General features: G+C 37.1%; 1 protein-coding gene across 2 annotated transcripts; it reads right to left on the bottom strand.

Annotated features, from left to right (window-relative positions):
- Positions 1-3852: 3852 nt before the first annotated feature.
- Positions 3853-22033, bottom strand: PLK4 (polo like kinase 4). Of its 2 annotated transcripts, XM_007999758.3 has the most exons (16): positions 21762-22033; positions 20998-21093; positions 19557-19652; positions 19361-19475; positions 16190-17210; positions 15414-15514; positions 12717-13087; positions 11756-11860; positions 11272-11374; positions 10439-10588; positions 9529-9662; positions 9343-9434; positions 9066-9213; positions 7838-7978; positions 5997-6103; positions 3853-4489 (listed from the first exon to the last, which is right to left on the bottom strand). In XM_007999758.3, the coding sequence occupies exons 1-16, from the start codon at positions 21789-21791 to the stop codon at positions 4387-4389; spliced, it is 2913 nt and encodes a 970-aa protein (XP_007997949.3). In that variant the 5' UTR covers positions 21792-22033; the 3' UTR covers positions 3853-4386. The 2 variants fall into 2 exon arrangements, with proteins under 2 accessions (XP_007997949.3, XP_007997950.3); XM_007999759.3 differs by lacking the exon at positions 21762-22033 and having other exon boundaries at positions 19557-19648; positions 20998-21086.
- Between the last annotated feature and the right edge of the window lie 2493 nt (positions 22034-24526).

Here is a 24526-nt window from a genome sequence, read left to right as displayed (position 1 = left end):
GTAAAACACTCCTCAGCAAGTGTAAAAGAACAGAAATCACAACCAGCTGTCTCTCAGACCACAGTGCAATCAAATTAGAACTCAGGATTAAGAATATCACTCAAAACCGCACAACTACATGGAAACCGAACAACCTGCTCCTGAGTTACTACTGGATACATAACGAAATGAAGGCAGAAATAAAGATGTTCTTTGAAACCAATGAGAACAAAGACACAACAAACCAGAATCTCTGGGACACATTTAAAGCAGTGTGTAGAGGGAAATTTATAGCACTAAATGCCCACAAGAGAAAGCAGGAGAGACCTAAAATCAACACCCTCACATCACAATTAAAAGAACTAGAGAAACAAGAGCAAACAGATTCAAAAGCTAACAGAAGACAGACAAGAAATAACTAAGATTAGAGCAGAACTGAAGGAGATAAAGATGCAAAAAACCCTAAAAAAAAAAATCAATGAATCCAGGAGCTGGTTTTTTTAAAAGATCAACAAGATAGGCTGCTAGCAAGACTAATAATAAAGAGAGAAGAATCAAATAGACACAATAAAAAATGATAAAGGGGATATCACCACCGATCCCACAAAAATACAAACTACCGTCAGAGAACACTATAAGCACCTCTACACAAATAAACTAGAAAATCTAGAAGAAATGGATAAATTCCTGGACACATATACCCTCCCAAGACTAAACCAGGAAGAAGTTGAATCCCTGAATAGACCAATAACAGGTTCTGAAATTGAGGCAATAATAGCCTACCAACCAACCAAAAGTCCAGGACTAGACGGATTCACAGTCAAATTCTACCAGAGGTACAGAAAGGAGCTGGTACCATTCCTTCTGAAACTATTCCCATCAATAGAAAAAGAGGGAATCCTCCCTAACTCATTTTATGAGGACAAAAAAAGAGAATTTTAGGCCAATATCCTTGATGAACATCGATGTGAAAATCCTCAGTAAAATAATGGCAAACCGAATCCAGCAGCACATCAAAAAGCTTATCCACCATGATCAAGTGGGTTTTATCCCTGGGATGCAAGGCTGGTTCAACATACACAAATCAATAAACGTAATCCATCACATAAACACAACCAATGACAAAAATCAAATGATTATCTCAATAGATGCAGAAAAGGACTTCAACAAAATTCAACAGCCCTTCATGCTAAAAACTCTCAATAAACTCGGCATCGATGGAATGTATCTCAAAATAATAAGAACTATTTATGACAAACCCACAGCCAATATCATATTGAATGGGCAAAAACTGGAAGCATTCCCTTTGAAAACTGGCACAAGACAAGGATGCCCTCTCTTACTACTTCTATTCAACATAGTATTGGAAGTTCTGGCCAGGACACTCAGGCAAGAGAAAGCAATAAAGCGTATTCAAATAGGAAGAGAGGAAGTCAAATTGTCTCTGCCTGCAGATGACATGATTGTCTACTTAGAAAACCCCATTGTCTCAGTACCAAATCTCAAGCTGATAAGCAACTTCAGCAAAGTCTCAGAATACAAAATCAATGCAAAAGTCACAAGCATCCCCATACACCGATAACAGAAAAAGAGCCAAATCTTGAGTGAACTGTCATTCACAATTACTACAAAGAGAATAAAATATCTAGGAATACAACTTACAAGGGATGTGAAGGACCTCTTCAAGGAGAACTATTAGTCACTGCTCAAGGAAGTAAGAGAGGACACAAACACATGGAAAAACATTCCATGCTGATGGATAGAAAGAATCAATATTGTGAAAATGGCCATACTGTCCAAAGTAACTTATGGATTCAATGTTATCCCCATCAAGCTACCACTGACTTTCTTCACAGAATTGGAAAAAACTACTTTAAACTTCATATGGAACCAAAAAGGAGCCCGTATAGCCAAGACAATCCTGGGCAAGAAGAACAAAGCTGGAGGCATCATGCTACCTGAGTTCAAATTTTACTACAAGAATACAGTAATGAAAACAGCATGGTACTGGTACCAAAACAGATATATAGACCAATGAAACAGAACAGAAGCCTCAGAAGTAACATCACACATCTACAACCGTCTGATCTTTGACAAACCTGATACACATAAGCATTGGGGAAAGATTCCCTATTTAATAAATGATGTTGGGAAAACTGGGTAGCCACATGCAGAAAACTGAAACTGGATCCCTTCCTTACACCTTATACAAAAATCAACTCAAGATAGATCAAAGACTTAAATGTATGACCTAGGACCATAAGACTCCTAGAAGAAAACCTGGGCAATATCATTCAGGACGTAGGCATGGGCAAAGACTTCATGTCTAAAACACCAAAAGCAATGGCAACAAATGCCAAAATTGACAAATGGGATCTAATTAAACTAAAGAGCTTCTGCACAGCAAAAGAAACTATCATCAGAATGAACAGGCACCCTACAGAATGGAAAAAAACTTTTGCAATCTATCCATCTGACAAAGGGCTAATATCCAGAATCTACAAAGACCTTAAACAAATGTACAAGAAAAAAATAAACAACCTCATCAAAAACTGGACAAAGGATATGAACCGACACTTCTCAAAAGAAGACATTTATGCAGCCAACAGACATGTGAAAAAATGCTCATCATCACTGGTCATTAGAGAAATACAAATCAAAACCACAATGAGATACCATCTCATGCCCGTTAGAATGGCAATCATTAAAAAGTCAAGAAACAAAAGATGCTAGATAAGTTGTGGAAAAATAGGCACGCTTTTACACTGTTGGTGGGAGTATAAATTAGTTCAACCATTGTGGAAGACAGTGTGGAGATTCCTCGAGGATCTAGAACTAGAAATACCATTTGACCCAGCAATCCCGTTACTGGGCATATAACTAAAGCACTATACATCTTCCTATGATAAAGACACATGCACACGTATATTTATTGCAGCACTATTCATAATAGCAAAGACTTGGAACCAACCCAAATGCCCATCAGTGATAGACTGGATTAAGAAAATGTGGCACATATACACCATGGAATACTATGCAGCCATAAAAAAGGATGAGTTCATGTCCTTTGCAGGGACATGGATGAAACTAGAAACCATCATTCTCAGCAAACTATCACAAGATTAGAAAACCAAACACTGCATGTTCTCATTCATAAGTGGGAGTCGAACAATAAGAACACATGGGGCTGGGCGTGGTGGCTCATGCCTGTAATCCCAGTACTTTGGGAGGACAAGGTGGGCAGATCACCTGAGGTCAGGAGTTCAAGACCAGCCTGGCCAACATGGCAAAACCCCATCTCTACTAAAAATACAAAAATTAGCTGGGCATGGTGGCATGCACCTGTAATCCCAGCTACTTGGGAGGCTGAGGCAGGAGAATCGCTTGAAGCCTGGGAGGCAGAGGTTGCAGTGAGATGAGATAGTGCCATTGCACTCCAGCCTGGGCAACAGAATGAGACTCTGTCTCAAACAAAACAAATAAAAACAAAACAAAAAAACACATGGACCTAGGAAGGGGAGCATTACACACCGGGGCCTGAGGGGGATGGGAGGCTAGGGGAGGGATAACATTAGAAGAAATACCCAATGTAGGTAACGGGTTGATGGGTGCAGCAAACTACCACGGTATATGTATACCTATGTAACAAAACTGCACGTTCTGCACATGTAATCCAGAACTTAACGTATAACTAAAAAAAATTCATTAAAATATACCAAGATTTTCAGATAATAGAGAAACAATGTATTTAAAATTTGCAAAATTAATATTTAAAATTTAATTGACTCCTCAACAGGCAACAAAATTTAAAAAGTGAGTTTGCTGGTAAGTTATTTTAAAATAAGTATTTAATAAATGAATCAAAAGATAATGTAACTTATCACTATATTTATTTTTTTTTATAAAATGCATTTGCAAAAATGTTTCATAAGACACACTGGTGCTACAAAAATAAATATAAAACAAATATACATGTTTACATATGTTACTTATAACATAAATATACATTATTTACATGTTCAAAAATTCCAAAATTCCAGCAGGTTTTGTCCATGATTCTCAACATGTCTGAGACGCAGGGAAAACAATAAAAGCACAAATAAACCACACATCATTTACATTTTTGCTCTTAAAAGATTGTTCAATACAAATATATGAACATAGTAAGTTTGGGAGTTAAGGTCTAAGAGCAAAGTCAGGTATTCTGTTTTATACCCACTATATTTAGTAAGTGATTCAAGTTTCATTCTGCTTTGTTCTTTCAGAATACATCCTTTACATTATAGGTTAAAATTCTTTCATAGAAAGGCTTTCTGAAGACTTTATATTAGATTTAAAAAAATCACTTTACTTGAAAGCCAACAAAAAAGTTATTTATTAAATTTATATGTCTGAAAGGAGTTTTAATCAATGAAAATTAGAAGTCGGATTAGAAAACATCAAAAGGATGGAAGACAGACACTGTAATTTCTGTTTGATGTGTTCTGGTAATTTTTCATTTTCTCCATACCTAAGTGAAGCAAAAGAAAAAAAATACAAAATCATAACTGAATTACTTGGTTCTGAGAGTCCCAAAAAGCACATTATATTTTTCAGTAATTCTTCAATAACAAGAGGCACCATAGAAAAATTATAACAATTATTTATTAGATACCTAAATCAAGTGAAGCATACACAGTTTCTTTTCTTTTAAAACAGACCATTTTCTAAATATATTTAAATAACAGAAGAAAAATTAGACAAACTTGAACTGGCTTCATCATTTCAAAAGCAAGCCAAATATCTGGATTCCTCATTAAATTTAAAAGGCCCCAGACAGGCGTAGTGGCTAACGTCTGTAATCCCAGCACTTTGGGAGGCCAAAGTGTGAGGATCACGAGGTCAGCAGTTTGAGACCAGCCTGGCCAAAATGTGGAAACCCTGTCTTCACTGAAAATACAAAATTAGCTGGGCGTGGTGGTGTATGCCTGTAATCTGAGCTACTTGGGAGGCTGAGGCAGGAGAATTGCTTGAACCCAGCAGGCGGAGGTTGCAGTGAGCCAAGTCACACCACTGACTCCAGCCTGGGCAACAGAGCGAGACTGTCTCAAAAAAAAAAAAGCCCTAATTATACAGAAAGATATCAAGCTAAACACATTATGAATATATTTCTATTTAAATGTTAGCAATTTCCAAATGACCATACCAAATAAAATGTCAACATGTATCCTGGGAACAAGGGTTTTACCCACTTTGCATCTGCATCCTTCCACTTTCTGGAGCACCTCAAAGAGCTTTTGAAAAAGCCTCTCACTTGAAACATAGTTATTTAAGTGATGGCACTGCATTATCTAAATTTAATACAAAAATGCAGTTGGCAGGTATCTACACATATTTGTCTCAAGTACTTCCATTACAATAAGCAGTTCTCATAAAAGAGCACATCTGCATTGGCATCGTCAGTACCCTATTTTTAGCAAGTTCTTATTTAAATGAGGAAAGCAAACAACTCCTTTTTTTTCGCATTGCCAGATTTCTTATTTTTGGCTTGGTGCCTGACACACATTTTCATATAGAATGAATATACACATTCAAAAAAGTCTTTCAAACATTAATCACTTTACATTAGATTGGGGATATAGCCTTTCATTTGGGAAAAATAAGCAGGTTATATCTTAAAATAAAGATTTCTTTTTTCTGTTCTTTTAAGTAAACAGGTGTGGTATATTATTTGAACCTAGAATTAGAAGTCTCTTACTTCTGAAAAGGGCCATCGAGTTACGCTATAACAGTAAGGCTACAAGGAACCCAGCCTGTTAGAGTGGATTACTCATACCAGTTGCCCTGCGTTAATATAGATAATCATAAAATATGCATTAATGACTATATGAACTGCTAAGAATAATTAACAGTTTAAAGAATCACACGATCATTGTCAAAATGAAAGAAGTATCTTTATGAAATCATCTATTTCAACACATAGAGAAAGAGAAATTATAGCAAACGGCTGAATCTCAACCAGTATTTTAAGAACTTACCTAGTTGTTTGGCCATTTGATGAGGTATAACTGATAGAAGACACTCCTGCCTGCACGACCAACTGGGACCCATCATTAAACTGAACCCACACAGCTCCACTAGTTAACTAGAAAAATAGTAAGCATGGGTAAGAAGAGGCATAGAACAAAAAAAAAAAAAAAAAAAAGCAGCAGTAGCAGCATACAAAATTACTATACAGGAGAGGGTTTGTGGTTCTGTATTAATATTTAACATATTTAACAGGTTTTCCACAGTTAAAAAAAAAAAAACTCTCTAAGTGACTACAAATTTGGGGCTATGATGGCAGTAGCACTGAGAATATTCATGTCTTTTTCAGGTTATTCCTTTAATAGCTAAGATATTATAATATTAAAATTATTATAAGTGAATCCTGTTTCCCATTGATTTCCACTAGGATTTCTTGGTTGTTGGTTTTTTCCCCCCACAAGAAATATTTAGTATTTAACAAGAAGAGATTTAGGAAATAAAAGCAACATTTTCTTTGTCCTTAAGCCATGAGAATTTCTTTCCTGGCCTGAGAATATTACATTTTAGCCTCTGAAACTTCTTCTTTAGTCATTAATAGTCACAATGTGTCACTCAAAATGGACAAGTGCATAGTACATGGACGCCAAATCAAACCGACCTAGGCTTACATCTAGACTCTGCCAACTTAAGACTATAGTACAGGATTGTGCAAGTTAATCTACCATTATGAAGCATAATTTTACTATCTATAAAAGGAGATACATCACCTTTACTAGGTTATTTTGGGGGATAAACTAGACAATGTATGTGAAAAACATGGTAGGTACCACAAAGCAGGTGTCCAACAAATGTTACCTACCCCCATAAAGTACTAGGTTGCATTTTACTTCACTGTTAAGTAAAAGTACATGTGTCAGGCTCAGAAGTCTCCAAGTTTCAAGATTTTAGATAATATACACATATAGGTTCACAAGTACATAAAATTCTATAAGTTTGAAACTCAATACTGACTTCACTTTTAAAAGAGATGGGGTCTTGCTTTGTTGCCCAGGCTGGCCTCAAACTCCTGGACTCCAATGACCCTCCCACCTCAGATTCTTGAGTAATTGGGACTATAGGCACATGACATCACACCTGGCTTTCACTTGACTTTTAATGGAAAAATCCTTTTCTTCTTTTGCCAAATGAAAGTTACTCTACTGGCTGGGTGCAGTGGCTCATGCCTGTAATCCCAGCACTTTGGGAGGCTGAGGCGGGCAGATCACAAGGTCAGGAGATTGAGACCATCCTGGCTAACATGGTGAAACTCCGTCTCTACTAAAAATACAAAAAATTAGCTGGGCATGGTGGTGGGTGCCTGTAGTTTCAACTACTCGGGAGGCTGAGGCAGGAGAATGGCGTGAACCCAGGAGGCGGAGCTTGCAGTGAGCTGAGATTGCGCCACTGTATTCCAGCCTGGGCGAGAGTGTGAGACTCCATCTCAAAAAAAAAACAGAAGTTACTCTACTAATATTGATTACAAATAATTTCCAAAACCTAAAACGTCACAGATATCACACTCTACTCTTCACAATTAGTCATTATCATGACCTCTAATTTAAAAACAAATGGCAAAAGTAGGTCACCCAAGCCCTAGCAGACAACCTGTTATCAGCAATGTCTGGAGTCTTCCAACTGAACCCAAATTTAAGAAGTTAACATTTTTCATGATATAACTAATGTAAAAAGGTACCAAACTTCCTTGTAAAAAGATGGCATTACAATGATTTGTATTTTTTGGTAACTGTCTTATCAGTGTGAAAATGAAAAGAAATTCATAACAAGAAAATGCACTGTACTAGAAACTTCTCACCTGTGTAGCCCAACCAACATTTTTCACAAAAACAGATTTCAAAAGTTGTGCTGATTTAGGAAGACAATCTTTTAGACTATTAGAAGAGATGTCTGTTCCAGAAGCTGTAGTTGTAAGACCAAGTCCTTCATTTGTAACCATCTACAAAGAATAAAAGACAGGAAGATATTATTCCTCAGCATTTTTATAAGCCAAATTCAGCAAAAGCAGACAATTATGGGATTTTTCATTAGCTTACTTTTTTAAAAATAAAAATGTTTTAATGAAAATATAACTACATTATTGGAAATTAGAAAAATACAGAAAAGAATCCCCCACGCCCCTGCAGAATTGCTGTTTTCATTTTGGTGGATTTCTTTCATCTTTTTATCCCATGGCATGTTCTTTTTGTGCATGTGTGTGAGTACACACAAACATACACACCTGTTTCTTTAATGTTGCATTTTTCTACACTGCTATATAATCTTCATCGCCATGTTCATTAAATATATAATAAATTTAACCATGAGTCTATCATGAGCATTTAGGCAGTTAATGATATTTTACTAGTAAAAATAAAACAACTATATATGTATATATTAATACATTTAGCTTTTCCGAGAGGGCTAAGATTAGGGCTCATTGAGGTAACATTTAAACAGAGACTTGAAAAATAAGACTTAGGCATACAAAGTTAAGTGTTTGGGGAAAAGAGTTCCAGGTCAAGTGAACAGCATGTGAAAAGGCCCTTTGACTTGTTTAAAGAACTGAAAGAAGGCCTTTGAGGCTCAAACATAGATAGTATAGGATAAAGTGGCTCAGGATGAGGCTGGAAAAGTACGTAGATGATAGTAAAGTCACAATAAACTATTTTTTTTTTTTTTTGTTTGAGATGGAGTCTCGCTCTGTCACCCAGGCTGGAGTGCAGTGGCCAGATCTCAGCTCACTGCAAGCTCCGCCTCCCGGGTTTACACCATTCTCCTGCCTCAGCCTCCGAGTAGCTGGGATTACAGGCGCCCGCCACCTCGCCCGGCTAGTTTTTTGTATTTTTTAGTAGAGACGGGGTTTCACCGTGTTGGCCAGGATGGTCTCGATCTCCTGACCTTGTGATCTACCCGTCTCGGCCTCCCAAAGTGCTGGGATTACAGGCTTGAGCCACCGCGCCCGGCCACAATAAACTATTTTATATGAAGGGCATCAGGCAATCATTGAAAGGTTTAAAGTATAGAAGTGACATATATTTACTTACAGAGGGATTAAGGATTGGTGCCTTTGATGGAGAAGCAGCACTATGCATGACCATTCTATTGAAAGATGCTCTATCTCTCGTTGGGTAATCTGAATCCACAGGAGGAGGAGGTGATAAGGCCTTAGGTGAACTAGTACTACCAGGTTTTCTGAAGGAGAAAAGTCCAAATATATTCCCTTGAAGCTTTCAATTCACAGAAAACTAAAGAATGTTTATAATATAAACACCAAACTTTTAAAACATTTTAGCCACATGTTTAAAATTTTCAGACATTTACCTTCCTATGATTATTGGGAAAAAGGGAGCACTCCTAGTTTTCCTTTCCTCTTCTGAAATTATGGATTCCAGTGCTAAACAAATACGATGACCCTATTTCAAAAAAAGAGTGCTTCCGTCATTGTTTCACCTATGTCATTTGTAATCGTTATTAATTGGTATGAAAAACCTATAATTAGGTATGTACCTCATTAGCATGGTCCATATACATTTTCATCTCCTCTTTCAAGCTATTAACTTCACTTTCACTTTTTAAAGTGTAAGACCTCCCTGTCTTTTCAATCACCTGAATGAAATCTTCTGTTTTGTGTATTTTTACCCCTAAAAAAAAAAAAAAAAAAAAAAATCAGGAAACTGTTTTCTTATCCTTTTTAAAAATATTCCTAGATTTATATTTATTATCATACCAGTATATAATGGCACCTAGATCAAGGTATCGTTTTTATTCATTTATTGACTATTAATAAAATGAGACTATCAAAGTATTCAATAAATATAGGCCATCCATATTTTTCCCAACATATATCTGGTTTAAGCCTGATACTTCTATATTTTAAAAAATCACTATATTCATACAAAAACATAACTGAAGGATAGCTATAATTATATGTGTACTGTGTGATATGAATGCTTTGTGTCCCTTAAAGGAGCTTTATAGATTAAAAAATAGTTCATTTTTATAGAATAGATTTAGAAAATAAGAACATTCATCTTTACAGAATAGATTTAGACTCAACCCTATCCTTTTTGCTACATTTATAATTCTGATAATTTGGTATATGTCCATTTAAGATTTCTAATAATAAATAGGACATCGCTCATTTCATGTGATTTTTATACCATCAGCCTAGATGTAAACCGGAGCTAAGTAGGAAAAGAGGACCAATATACATATTATAGGATAATTGTTTAAAGGAAGGCTCGATAAATTTTGGTTAATATGATCTGACATGTATACTCTGATGTGCAATTTATATGTATAGTTATACACATATACATCTTTAAAACTGGCTGTGTTGAATTTTAAAAACCCACATATACATAACTACTAAATTATAAACTAAAGGAACAAATTACCATTTCCAAATGGTACTTACCATCATAAAACCAAACCTCAAAATCAGCACCAGGAGAATTCTCCATCAAAATGCATTTAGCGTATCTTGTAAAATAAGTGATTTTGGGAGACTTAGATCTTACAAGCTGTACAAACCTGGAAGCGTACTGATATTTTCGCCAGTATTTTTCTAAGGAAAAAAAAAAAAAAACAACTTAACATTAGGAAAGAAAGTGTTGACCTGACATATAGTTTTATCTATTTATTGTGATTTCTAATAGGGTTACATTAGACAGATTTTCTTATTCTTTTCTAAGAGTAACCTCAATGAAGTCTTACTATTCAGTACTTATGTCCCTAGTCCATAATATTCAGAAACCAAACTGGGAGTCAAATTTGGTTAACTATAATTATAAATAATCACTTATGTAGCAGCAGTGATTTCAAAGGTCAAAAGCCACATACATGGTGAATTATTCTTTAAATACAGAAGGCTTCATAAATTTGTGAGTCACGGGGGCCATGTTCTCTGTAACATTCCAACTTTAGTATATGTGCTCTGAAGCAAGCACAATGTTGAAATTTTTTTAAAACAACTATAGCCACATTCTAAACAAGTATACAAATTACATTTGTGAGACATATGACTAATGTTCTAGCGTTAGTTTTTACTTACAGTACCATTATAACACAGAATATTAACAATAAACATTGCATTAAAGGCATACAACTCTCACCAGAAACAAAGTACAAGAATATATGACCTTAAGTTTGACTGAAGCTATTTATAATTTATTATATCTATATATGGAGTTTATACACATATACATATAAATCTACTATCAAAATTTACTCCCTAGTAAATTCACATACCTGGTAAATTGTCAAAGCTGTACCTACTGATGTTGTCAGTAGGTGAGGGTGGTCTATCAGCAAGAGGAAAACCTCTTCCATCATTTGGATAATAAATAGTGATCTGCCAAAAGATTTTTTAAAAATTCTAATTACATGACATTAAGTTCCAGTACTATATTTTGCTAAAACATATAAAAAGTGTTTAAATGTAACATTAAATATTATTTTATAGAAAAATGTTAAATATTCTGTAAAAGTAATTTTTTTGTTTTTTAACTTAAACCAAAAGTTTAGATTTTCTTACCAGATATAATTATTTTTAACACTGCACCAATTTATTTAAATATGTTTAATATGCTATTTCAATTTTTGAATTCCAGAGACACTATCATACCAGGAAACTGATTTAAAAAAAACCTTATCATTATAAAATGAATTAGAATGCTAAATGTGTTTAAACGATAATTTGAAGTTGCAAGGTAATAAAGTAACTACACATTACCATATTTCCATCACTAGATATCTGAAGAACTTCTTTCACATATTCTTGAGAAGCATACTCCTTTAGAAGCTCCACACACACCTCCTCTGAATCAAGTATGCTCACCTAAAAAAAAAAACCCAAAAAATCAGTAATGATTATTTTGTTTACTAGAACAGCTCTGACATACATAATACTTAGGAGTACTTAACCATGGCAGAAACAAATATTGAAGTCAAAATCAAATAGCTGCTTCACTCTAACAGTCCAGATCAGAGGTATATTTGAGCACAACTGTGAACCATATGGTGCAAGGGTAAGAATGTATAATGAAGTGTCAAATGATAATCAATGAGCAGAAAGCAAACAGAAGGTAGGGTGGAGAATAAGGACTTTGAAAAGATAATAGCAAGCCAAACAAAGGCAAGGATGAAATGGGAAGTAAAATGTGAACAAAGAACAGGATAAAGATAAAATTAAAAAATCAAACAGCATTCTCAGTTCACATACAATAATTTTTAAACTCTAAACTTAAATGTGCATATGCCTTTTCTTTAGTTCCAGATGCTAAAAAAATAAAAGTTGTATTTTCCAGTTTTTTAAAAATTGAGATGGGATTAAATTTAGAAACAATAAAAATAGAAGCAAAAGGATAATATTAGCTCACTGACTGGAATTGTGAACAAAATAATCCTTAACCCAGCATAGAGCCAGTATTATTTTAAAATGTTTTTCATTCAAATCTACTTGAAATTAATAATTTAAAATTCAAAACGTATCAGTATCAATTCACTATTCTTAAGAAGACAGGGAAACAAGAGCTGTTTTTCCATAAACACCCAGTCTCTTTTCTCTTTAATAAAGTTGATCATGTATACACCCCAAAGTACAAGGACATTACAGAGGACTAAAAAATATGTTTTCAAGAATTGTATTCTCAAGTAAAATGTTATGTAGTAACTTAGGAAAATAACAGACATACCACAGCCTTTTTTGTTTTCTGTCTGATTGGTTTTAACCTGTGAGCAACCAACGGAGATGTAATGCTTCTTAATGTATGATTCTGATAACCCAATGGTGGCTCCATACCCCTAGTTTTGCTCTGTTCAGAAAGAGGATCTGAGCCAAAAACACATTCTTGTTGGATTATCTCAGGTTTACTGTGAAGTGCAGTCATATATTTCACGGTATTTGGCTGTTTTACAGAATGTGCATTATCAGAAGCATCAGAGTTCTTTTTGACTTTTGTATCAGTCCAGGCATTTTTTGATGTGTCCTTCTGCAAATCTGGATGGCCCTGGAAATCCTGGTTTGGGCTGATGCTGTCATATCCAGTAGTTTTTCTTAAATGAGCTGTAATATACATAGAATGAAGCAATTTAGTAAATAACTAAAAACTCAAGTTGACCCAAAACAATGTCACTCTGATTATAATAGCATTTTTTAAACAAAAGAAATCTAGTAAAAAAAACAAAATAAGAGCTCATAATTTTCTAACAAACAAGCAGTTTAAGACATGACTTTGAAAGAACATTTTAAACCAGATTGTGAAGAAATATCTTTAGTATTCCTAAGACTAAGACACAAAAGATATTAACATAAAATTAATTTTTCAATTAAGGCAAAAACCAGTCACTATATGGTCACCTATTAATCCTAAAGCATGCAATCGCCAATGCTCCAACAAAAGCAGATTTGAGTTCCCAAGTAATCATTCTACACGAGAAAAATATATAAATTTACTCTCTTTAAGCTAAGAACTGTCTAGCCCATCTTTACTTAGAAATACTTGTAATTAATGAAAATATGCAACTAAAAGCAAAAACACTATATGAACAGCTTTAACAGTCGTATTTAACATTACAACTGTACTTGCACACACATTTTTAAAAAAAGTCATTAATTTTACCAATTTTTATTTTGTATGGTTTTAAAGTTCACATACAGAACAGCATCTTTTAAAGGCTTCAAATGATTAGATTATATAAAACTTGGTAAGGCAATTTTTCAATGCTAAACTCTAAAAATTTGAATTACAATTTTTTTCTTAAATGACTTTTTAGTGCTTTCCCCCCACTCTCATTATGACAGAAAGTATTTTGTATCAAATAATATACTGAAACATTGCAGGAGCACTACTGGATTATTATAAACAAGGTTATTTCTCCATCTCAGACAAGTCTGTGTTACTAAATATAAGTATCTGTAAACACAACAGATGTGAAAAATTAAGTATGTGGCAGTTTTATAGTTTAAAAAACAAACCTGAATTATCTCCAATTAGGACAAAAGATTAATTTCCTTTTGGGCTTCTGAGAATAATATACATTAAAAAAAAGAAAAGAAGAATAGACTCAAGATAACATACAACTCTCTGCTTAAATTACAGCTGTGTTATTTGCTTTTTGTCTATGAGGTAATACGATACTTGGTAAAAAATCATCTCCTCCCTTCCATATGTCTTTTTTATTCTTTTTTCCATCATTATTTCCCAGTTCACCTTCTGTGAATCTGTCATGTTCATTATTTAACCTTCAAACTCTGTGTTATAAACAACATAATGACTTGGATGACAGCTGTTTAAAAATGTTTAGGTTTTAGTAGCTCTGTACTTTAGTGTGAGGTCCCACTGGTACCCTATAATGTCCTTATCAGCTTCCATTTAAAAATAAGGTCAATCATCTTTTGATTATTTTATGGGCACTGATAGAAGGTGCTGATTATAGAGTGGCTGTAAGAGCAGGGGTTAAGAATAAAGTCTCTGAGCCAGACTACTTATGTTCGAACCCTGGCTCCTCTACTGAATGGTCACATAGCTCGGGCAAATTGAGCCGTGTACCCAGTTTCCTCATCTGTAAGGAGATAATAACAGTATCTTCCTCATGTTTGTGAGAACTTAATATATGTTAAACATTAAGGACAGTGGCTGACTTATAGCAAATATTCAAACATTGTAAGACAGCTTTATTGAGACATACTGAAAGTGCTTTTTTTTTCTTCTGAGACAGAGTCTCGCTCTATCACCCAGGCTGGAGTGCAGTGGCGTGATCTCAGCTCACTGCAACCTCTGTCTCCTGGGTTCAAGTGATTCTTGTGCCTCAGCCATCCAAGTAGGTGGGATTACAGGTGTGTGCCACCAGGTCCAGCTAATTTTTGTATTTTTAGCAGATACGGGATTTCACCAGGTTGGCCAGGCTGGTCTTGAACGCCTGACCTCAAGTGATCTGCCTGGCTTGGCCTCCCAAAGTGCTAGGATTACAGGCATCAGCCACCACACCTGGCCAATGCTTTTTTTTTTTTTTGAGACAGGGTCTCTGTCTCTTGTCACACAGGCTGGAGTGCAGTGTGATCATAGCTCACTGCAGCCTTGAACTCCTGGGCTCAGGCAATCCTCCTGGCTTAGCTTCTCAAGTAGCTGGCACTACAGGTACATGCCACTACACTCAACTGATTTTTTATTTTTTGTAGATACAGGGTCTTTTTATGTGCCCAAACTGGTCTTGAACTCCTGGCCTCAGCAATCCACCTGCCTTGGCCTCGCAAGTGTTGGGATTACAGACATGAACTACTGCACCAAGCAAGAAAATGATTTTCTTTAAAAATCTCATATACAACACTGCAATGCTTGGTAAGTGTCCAAGTAATTAATTCTTGATTAAATACTCCATTAAAAACTCACCATTTATTTGCAGATTCCCAAACCACTGTTGTACCGTTTCAGTCTGAGGTGTCGGGTCTGCAAATGGAAAAGGAGTTTTTCCTGGACAAAGATGACTGGAGCTATATAAACAAACAAAAAAATCTCATAAGCTAATAAAAAATTATCAGGTAACTTTTTAAGGTAAAAATATTAGAAAAGGATTTCTTCTGATTTGAATACCTGAACATTTTAGAATAACTATAGAAAACAATATTGGCATAACTATGCTGTCTCTAAAAAGCTAAACTCCCATGCCAAAATGCCCAGGGCACTTTGACAGCATTTCTATATGGCTACTGCCCTCTTATAATTTAAGCATAAAAATCATAAAATGAACAGAAAAAGAAAAAATCACACACTACAGTCACTAAAAATTAGTTTTCATGTTGGAAGCAGTCAGTGTTATGAACACTCAGGCTCAGCTTTTCTATCTATGTATACAGTTATTATTAAAGTACTTTGGGGGTAAGGCATGACTAATATATATGATACTTTGCACTGGAGACTCACTCCATATAAAATTAAAAAATAAGACTAAGAATTTCCAAATATTAAACAATTTTATAAACACATTCATGAACACACACACTCCTTTTAAGACTGTTAACCATAGGTCAAAATCCATATGAGTGTTTTTTTTTTTTTTTTTTTAAGACATTCATTTCCCTGGTAACCCCCCGCTTAGATGCAGCTTCATATTTATACTAGTATAATGTTACCAAAAACCAAAATGTCTCTGATAGAGTTATTCTTACAGTGCTTGATTGTTATCAGGTCTTTCAAAAGATCCAGAACTACTGGATGTCTTTTCTCTAAAGAAGTTAAAAATGTTGGCATTGTTGTTTGTGGGTGAGTATCTCTCTTCATTTTCACCTCCTCCTAATCTTTTGGACATTGAAAGCATTTCTGCTGAGTGACATCGTTCCATTGTATATGTTTTTGCTCGAGATTGACTATTAGAAGTGCCAGATCTATCAGAGGAATAAGCTCTACGAAGGTATCGAGAATGTGGCCTTTCTTCTGCATCTTGAATTACTCTTCCCCTTCCACTATTACTGGTTTCTTGATTTCCCCACTGAGTATAAAAACTGCTTCCATCTCCTGAAGAAGAAAAATCTTTTGAACTTTTATTCTTTGGAAATACAGTCATTTTATTTGGGAGTGGCTGACCAATCAAAAGTCTTCTTTTGTCAAATAAACTACCACTTATACTGGTACTGGAAGAAGCTGTAATTGCAGTAGAAATTGTGGCATGCCCACTATCAATTGAGTCTTCCACAGTTCCTAAATCTTTACTTTTCGTTGAAGAATTTTGGGACATAAAAGGATGGTCCAATACTGAAGACAGACTTAAACGATCTGCTGGATTTCTACGAAGTAACTGGTGAATAAGGTCCTTGGCCTCTATTGACAAAAAAGTTGGCATTTCATAATCTGCCAATACTACTTTATTTAATGTGTTCTTGACTGTGTCAGTGTCAAAGGGTGGTCTCCCGATAAGTAATGTATAAAACATACAGCCCAGGGACCAAACATCAGATTCAAGGCCATGTGCACTTCGAGTGGCAATTTCCGGTGAAATGTAGTTAGGAGTTCCACATAATGTATAGTGCTTTTCATGTGGCATTTTCAACTGAGTTGCCAGCCCAAAATCAGCAATCTTGATGTTCATATTACGAGTAAGTAAGAGGTTAGAAAGTGTGAGGTCCCGGTGTAGTATACCATGAGAATGAAGATACAACATCCCTGTAATGATCTGGTGCATGAAGTGTCGAGCTGTTAGGATTTAAAAAAAGAGAATTTACAATGTAGAAACTCTGGAAGATTCAGCATCTAGTATTTAGTATACAACATGAAACCCAGGTAAATGTTCTACTACAATATTCCAGCATTGTAGTAGAACACTGGCTTGGAGCTTAGATTTACCAGTCACTTTAATTACCAGCAATTACCAGAGTGGTACCATCACACCACTCTAAAGATATCATATCAACCTTTAAGAAAACTAGGCAAAACTTTTAATCTTTGTTCTTTCCAACTGATGAGTGTTTTACATGCAGTTAAGAGAAGCTTAATTTTTTTAGCAATTAAGAGTCATTAGGATAACCACGGCAATTAAGAAAAACAGTTGCACACTGGGCCAGGCATGGTGGCTCACGCCTGTAATCCCAGCACTTTGGGAGGCCAAGACGGGCAGATCACGAGGTCAGGAGATCGAGACCATTCTGGCTAACACAGTGAAACTCCATCTCTACAAAAAATACAGAAAAATTAGCTGGGTGTTGTGGTAGGTGCCTGCAGTCCCAGCTACTCAGGAGGCTGAGGCAGGAGAATGGCATGAACACGGGAGGCGGAGCTTGCAGTGAGCCAAGATAGCGCTACTGCACTCCAGCCTGGGCGACAGAGCAGGACTCTGTCTCAAATTAAAAAAAAAAAAAAAAAAAAAAAGAAAAACAATTGCACAAACATTTCATACATATATTCTAATTGTTAAAAAAAAGAAAACGCTAAAGTTCCATCGATGTCCCCCAAACTCTCCCAAGTACTCAGTTTGTAAGTTTTTTTTTTTTTTTAGGACGGAGTCTTGCTGTCACCAGGCAAGTGGCACAATCTCAGCTCACTGCAATCTCCGCCTCCAGGGTTCAAGCAATTCTCCTGCCTCAGCTTCCCGAGTAGCTGGGATTACAGGAGAGTACCACCACACCCAGCTAATTTTTTTGTATTTTCAGTAGAGACGGAGTTTCACCATGTCGGCCAGGATGGTCTTGATCTCCGGACCTTGTGATCCATCCACCTCAGCCTCTCAAGTAGCTGGGATTACAGGCATGAGCCACCATGCCCGACTAATTTTTGCATTTTTATTAGAGACAGGGTTTCACCATGTTGGCCAGGCTGGTCTCGAACTCCTGACCTCAGGTGATCTACCTGCCTCAGCCTCCCAAAGTGCTGGGATTACAGGCGTGAGCCACTGCGCCTGGCCTAATAAGGCCTTTTTTATGAAGTATTATAAAAAAATGCAGTAGTCATTATCAATATGAGTATCTTTTTTTTTCAATTTGCATTATTTCTTTGCAACAAACATCCAACAATGGAACCTGAGTCAAAGAATATAAATATTTCCGTAACTCTAATGTTATGCCCAAATTGTCTTCCAAATGGCTTATATAGATTCAGATGTACAAGCCTATCAGCAACTACTTCTGTTAGCCTGTCTGTAATCTCAGCAGAGCAAGATAACTTGAAAACAATCATTTGTGTTAATGTATAGACCTTATTTGGTTCTGCTTTGAACTGCAAAAAAATCATGAGAAATTGAGGAAATCTGAAGATATATTTGACAGTAAAGAATTATTAGGTGTGATAATGACTTTGTGGCTATGTTTTTAAAGAAATCTATATTTTGAAATATTTATAGTTAAAAATATGTCTATAATTTGCGTCAAAATACTTTGGAAAATCAGGGTAGTAAAAACGGTAAACATGAAATAATATGACCATGAGTCACTAGTTTGGGAAGCTGAGTGTTAAGTTCAGGGGACTCATTATAGAACACTACTTGCATGTTTCATGTTTTCTATAATAAACAGTTTCAATGGCTATTTGTGCTTGATTTAGAACTACTTTATAGTCACCAATGGCATCCTAAAAAGCTTACTACATTTGAAAAAATACACAGTAAACTGCTACCAATAATTTAATTTAAAATGTTTTAAGGACAGAAGGGTAACAAATTTCTTACTTTACTACTGTAATAATTGAATTGTTTTAAGAATTAGCAGCTTGGGACGGAGGAAATCTTTTCTAGCTGAAAGTAACAATTCAAACAGTTTTACTATACATTACAAAATAGCATATTCCTCAAAACTACACTTTAAAATGCAAAACTTTTATCCACCGAAACAAAACAAACAAAAACAGACGCCTACCTTCATTTTCTGAGAAGGGTTTCACTCTATTCTTTAGATACCTGTTCATTTCTCCATTATGGCACATTTCTAATACCAGATATACATAATTGCTATCTTCAAAATAGTTATAAAGCTGAAATGTGAAAGGGCATAATAAATTAAAATATTCAAAAATTCACTGTCCTTGGTCACGTCTACAAAATTTGTATCTTACCTCCAAGATAGAAGGATGCTTCAATTGGCAATGTATTTTCACCTCATTTTGGACTCTCTGTACCATTCCTGCTTTGTACATGGCTTTCTTATCTATCTAAAAATAACACGTTTAAATGTTGACAGACTTTCAAATGTAAACTGGTTAAAAGTGAACTTTGAAAATAAAGTATACTTTAATTTAAAATAGACTGAAGTCCTTTTATATGTCTTTGTGGTCAACCTACTGTTATCTGTTTTCCTCATGCACCTAGCAGAGTGCTCGGCAGAGAGGATGCTTGGTAAAAGTTTGCCCAATTAATTCTAATATCCTATCTCAATTTAAATAATCTAATAGCACAACCAGCCTAACTGTAAGAAAAAAAAATCCCAATTCAGGCAAATTTTAAAGCAAAACATCCATTTCTTTTTCTAAGTGGTTTAGATAAATGATTTTTTTTTTTTTTTTTAAAGACAGGGTCTCACTCTGTCACCTAGGCTGGAGTGCAGTGACATGATCACAGTTCACTGCAGCCTCAACCTCCCAGGCGGAAGCAATCCTCCCACCTCGGCCTCCCGAGTAGCTGGGGCCACAGGCACGTGCCGCCACGCCCGGCTAATTTTTTTTTTTTTTGAGATAGAGTTTTGCTCTTGTTGCCTGGGCTGGAGTGCAATGGTGCGATCTCGGCTCACCACCTCTGCCTCCCAGATTCAAGCGATTCTCCTGCTCAGCCTCCAGAGTAGCTGGGATTACAGGTGTGTGCCACCACACCCGACTAATTTGGTATTTTTAGTAGAGATGGGGTTTCTCCATGTTAGTCAGGCTGGTCTTGAACTACCGACCTCAGGGGATCCACCTGCCTCGGCCTCCCAAAGTATTGGGATTACAGGCATGTGCCACCGTGCCCAGCACCAGCTAATTGTTGTATTTTTGGTAGAGAGGAGGTTTCACCATGTTGCACAGTTGTTTTCAAACTCCTGAGCTCAGGCGATCCACCTGCCTCAGCCTCCCAAAGTGTTAAGGTTACAGGCGTGAGCCACCCACCCGGCTGACAAACGATTCTTAATTTGCTTATGTTTATGTTACTCCTATTAGACTGACTTCTAACAATCAGGAATAATATTTTGTATTGTTACAGGAAAACACAGAATTATACACAATGAACTCTTACAAATTATTTGTTAGTTGATTTCTACTAATTACTCCAAGTATGAATAATTACACCATAAATGAGGCCTACTGAACATTAATGAAGATAAAACTTATTTAAGCAAGGTCAAGGCTTTCCTAAAATAGTCTTAAGTTCAACGGCTGGACTTGGCACTATTGTCTTCTGCCTATGCAAAGTGTTCCTTACACCATAATCAAAGGAAAGGCTGGTGGGTAAGGAGTTTCTTACATCTCTGATACCTCTCTAGTTACTGGCAAAGTACAGGAGAGAAGTCGATTAGTTTATTCTTACCATTTTGATTGCAACTTCCAAACCAGTGTGAATGGACTCAGCTCTGTAGACACCAGCAAATGATCCTTTACCAAGCAGATTTCCAACTTTAAAATCCTTAAAAGTTAAAATTAAAGATTATGTGTGATGACTCACAGTAGAAAGGAAGATGGGAAGGGGATGGAAAAAGAAGATAAAATGGATCGAGTGGGGAATTTGACAAAATTCAGGCAGGTATTACACCTCGATGCAGCAGGTGTCTAGGGTGGAAGGCATGTTGACGCCGTGCGGGGATCCCTGAGCTTCCAGGCTGGACTGGAAGCTCAGGGTGATGGTACACCCTAGAGATCTGGTTCCTCAACCTCAGTGCAGCCTAAGCGCCCTCCTCCCATCTCCAGCCAACCCCTGGGAGCCGAGGGCCCGGTCAGAATCCCGCCGCAGCTCCCGCCGGAGATAACCGCCATCCCCTTGGAGAAGTGTGAGGTAGCCCTGCCCTGCTCTAGCGCGGCAGCTCGGGCGGGATTGCTGACAGAAAGCCGCGGTGCCTGGGGACACTGCCAGGCGCCGAGGGACTCACCTGTCCCGCCTCCCCTACTCTTACTGTCTCCGCGGGGCGGGCCGCTCCGCCCCTAAACAGCTGAGGCCTGGGCGGTTGGGACCCTCCCTAAGCACCTCGGTGCCCGCCCCGCAGCCGTTAGCTTCGTTCGCTCCCCTTCCCACAGCGGTCTCGTGTCATCCCACAACTACTCCCACCCGCCCCGCTGCAGACTGCCTAGTCTTTTCACCTCGATCTTCTCCCCGATGCAGGTCGCCATATTTCCAGGCCCTGGCCTGGGTTCTCCGGATTAGTTTCCTTCACGCAGTCCCTTCGAGGCAGCGCTCCAAGCAGCCAGCCGGTCTTTGCGCCCATCAGGCTCGGCTCTCTAGACCGCCGCTCTAGGCGACGACGCTAAAACCGCGGAAAGTTCTCCCTGACACCTTCCGAGGCCTGGGCGGTGCCTATGCACTCCCATTTTGAAAAACTCCCGCCGGTTGCAGTCCGAGCGAGGCTGGTGGTGACGTAACGAGTAGGCTCACTCCGGAAAGGCTGAGTCGGAGCGCGCATGCGCGGCAGACACTCCTTTGCAGCCGGCCCAGGGTTCCGGACTTCTGGGCCAAGGGCCGGAAGCGCTGCGGAGAGTTCGGGCTTGGGCGGGAGTATGTCGCGGGCCGTCTCTCGGAAGACCTCCTGAAGACGGGTAAAAGAGCAGGCCTTAAAGATGACACTTATAGCTGATGGGTTACTTCACGGTCCGAAATACCACTTCTAATTCCGGAAAGGGTTTAAAACTATTTTAAAATGTCAAGCGTTTAAGACTTGACGGAACAGGGAAAAAAACATTACCCTCCTTTAAGGAACACCGTTTACACCACTACCGCTTATTCTATAGTTTGTTATAACTGTAATAAGTGTGTACGGTACCTTAAGAACTCCATTCTTTATTTTGGTAAACTCCTAAGTATTTAACATTATAATGTCATTTGTATAATAACTTACAGTTAGGAGATCTCTCATACACATAATTTGTATGGACCAAAAGAGACTTCTGTAAGTTTGGGATGGTGTTTTGCAGGTGAGAAAAGTGTGATGCTTAAGGAAGGATATATGACAAACAGAAGTAGCGCACAAACTTAGATCTCTGTTATTAAATGAAAGCTCTTTTCCTCGATGTTAGTGTATATTTCTTTTTCTTTTTTTTTGAGACGGAGTCTCTCACTGTCGTCCAGGCTGGAGTGCAGTGACTCTATCTCAGCTCACTGCAGCCTCCATCTCCTGGGTTCCAGCGATTCTCCTTCCTCAGTCTCCCGGGTAGCTGGGATTTACAGGTACGCGCCACCACGCCTGGCTAATTTTTGTATTTTTGGTAGAGACGGGGTTTCACCATGTTGGCCAGGCTGGTCTCGAACTCCTGATGTCAGGTGATCTGCCCGCGTCGGCTTCCCAAAGTGCTAGGAGTACAGGCGTGAGCCTCCAAGCCCTGCCCTTTTTTTTTTTTTTTTAACTTTGTATTTTGAAATAATTTTAAGCTTACAGAAAAGTTATAAGAATAATAGAGAACTCCTATTGTCCTTTACTGAGATCCACCAATTCTTAACATTTTGCCACACTTGTTTTACTATTCATCATGTATAATATATATGTATAAATATATAAATAATGAGCCTATTATTTGTATTTTATGAATCATTCTAAAATAGGTTACATACACTATGCTCTTTTACCCCTTATTTCTAAAGAGTGAATTTCTTAAGAACCAGGGTATCCTCTTGAATGTTTATCAAATTAAGGATATTTAACATTGATACAATATTATATGAAATCTAATCTACACCCAATATTCAGATTTGTCAATTTTTCCAGTAATGTCTTAATTTAACATTTTTTTCCCTCCAATATAGATCTAGTACAGGATCACATACTATATTAGTTACCATATCTTTTTAATCTCCTTTAATATGGAAGAGTTCCTCACATTTGTATTTTTGTGACATTGAGATTTTTGAAGAGTGCAGGCCAATTATTTATCATTTGTTCATTTGTTCATTTCAGTGTTAGGTATAGTTGACAAAAATTGTGTTTATTCAAGTTATACAGCATGATGATTTGATATACATAATACATTGTGAAATGATTACAACAATCAAATTGACACATTGTCACCACCCTTAGGGGTGTGTGTGTGTGTGTGTGTGTGTGTGTGTGTGTGTTGCAGTTATTTTACAGAATCTTCCCTACTTTGGGTTTATCTCATGTTTCCTCATGATTAGATTCAGGTTATGTATTCCTGATTGTAATATTACATATGTGAGGTTATATTCTTTACACGAGACCACATTTGGAAGCGCATGATATTGTTTGTCTCTCATTAGTGATGTTAATTTGATCCCAGTTTCTCCACTGTATAAATTGCTGGTTTTCCTCTTGCAACTAATAAGCAATCTATGGGGGAGACACTGGAATTTTCTGCAAATATTCTGCTCCTCAGCAAACCCCTCTCTCACAATTTAGCAGTATTATTGATTTTTCCTAAACTAGTCTTTACTATGATAGTTACAAAATAATTGTTCTCCCTCCATATGTATTAGAAACAATTTTAACAAAAAGAAGAGCCCCGCCTGGTGTGGTGGCTCAAGTCTGTGATCCCAGCACTTTGGGAAGTTGATGCAAGCAGATCACTTGAGCCCAGGAGTTCCAGACCAGCCTGGGCAAAATAGTGGAAACCTGGTCTCTACAAAAAAGTACAAAATTTAGCCAGGGGAGGTGGCTTGCCCCTGTGGTCCCAGCTACTTGGGAAGCTGAGATGGAAAGATCACTTGAGCCTGGGTGGCCAAGGCTGCAGCGTGCCAGGATCACGCCACTGCACCACAGCCTAGGTGACAGAGCGATACCGTGTCAAAACAAACCAACAAAAAAATCAGAAGAGCCCTACATTTTGCCCTGTTTGATGATATACAGATGGTCCCCAACTTATGATGGTACAATTTATGATATTTTGTCTTTATAATATAT

This window comes from Chlorocebus sabaeus, chromosome 7 (assembly GCF_047675955.1).
Source record: "Chlorocebus sabaeus isolate Y175 chromosome 7, mChlSab1.0.hap1, whole genome shotgun sequence".
In the NCBI taxonomy this organism is placed as follows: Eukaryota; Metazoa; Chordata; class Mammalia; order Primates; family Cercopithecidae; genus Chlorocebus; species Chlorocebus sabaeus.
Note: the sequence above shows the minus strand (reverse complement) of the source record. Positions and strands in the feature narration are given on the sequence as shown.

What these genes read in the sequence shown, in the direction of transcription:
- PLK4 (XM_007999758.3), bottom strand. Translation starts at nt 21,791, where the DNA reads ATGGCGACCTGCATCGGGGAGAAGATCGAG. An exon ending in GCATCGGGGAGAAGATCGAG is followed by an intron (nt 21,094 to 21,761) that starts GTGAAAAGACTA and finishes TTAACTTTTAAG; the next exon opens with GATTTTAAAGTTGGAAATCT. An exon ending in ATATGGACCATGCTAATGAG is followed by an intron (nt 9,435 to 9,528) that starts GTACATACCTAA and finishes TTTTTGAAATAG; the next exon opens with GGTCATCGTATTTGTTTAGC.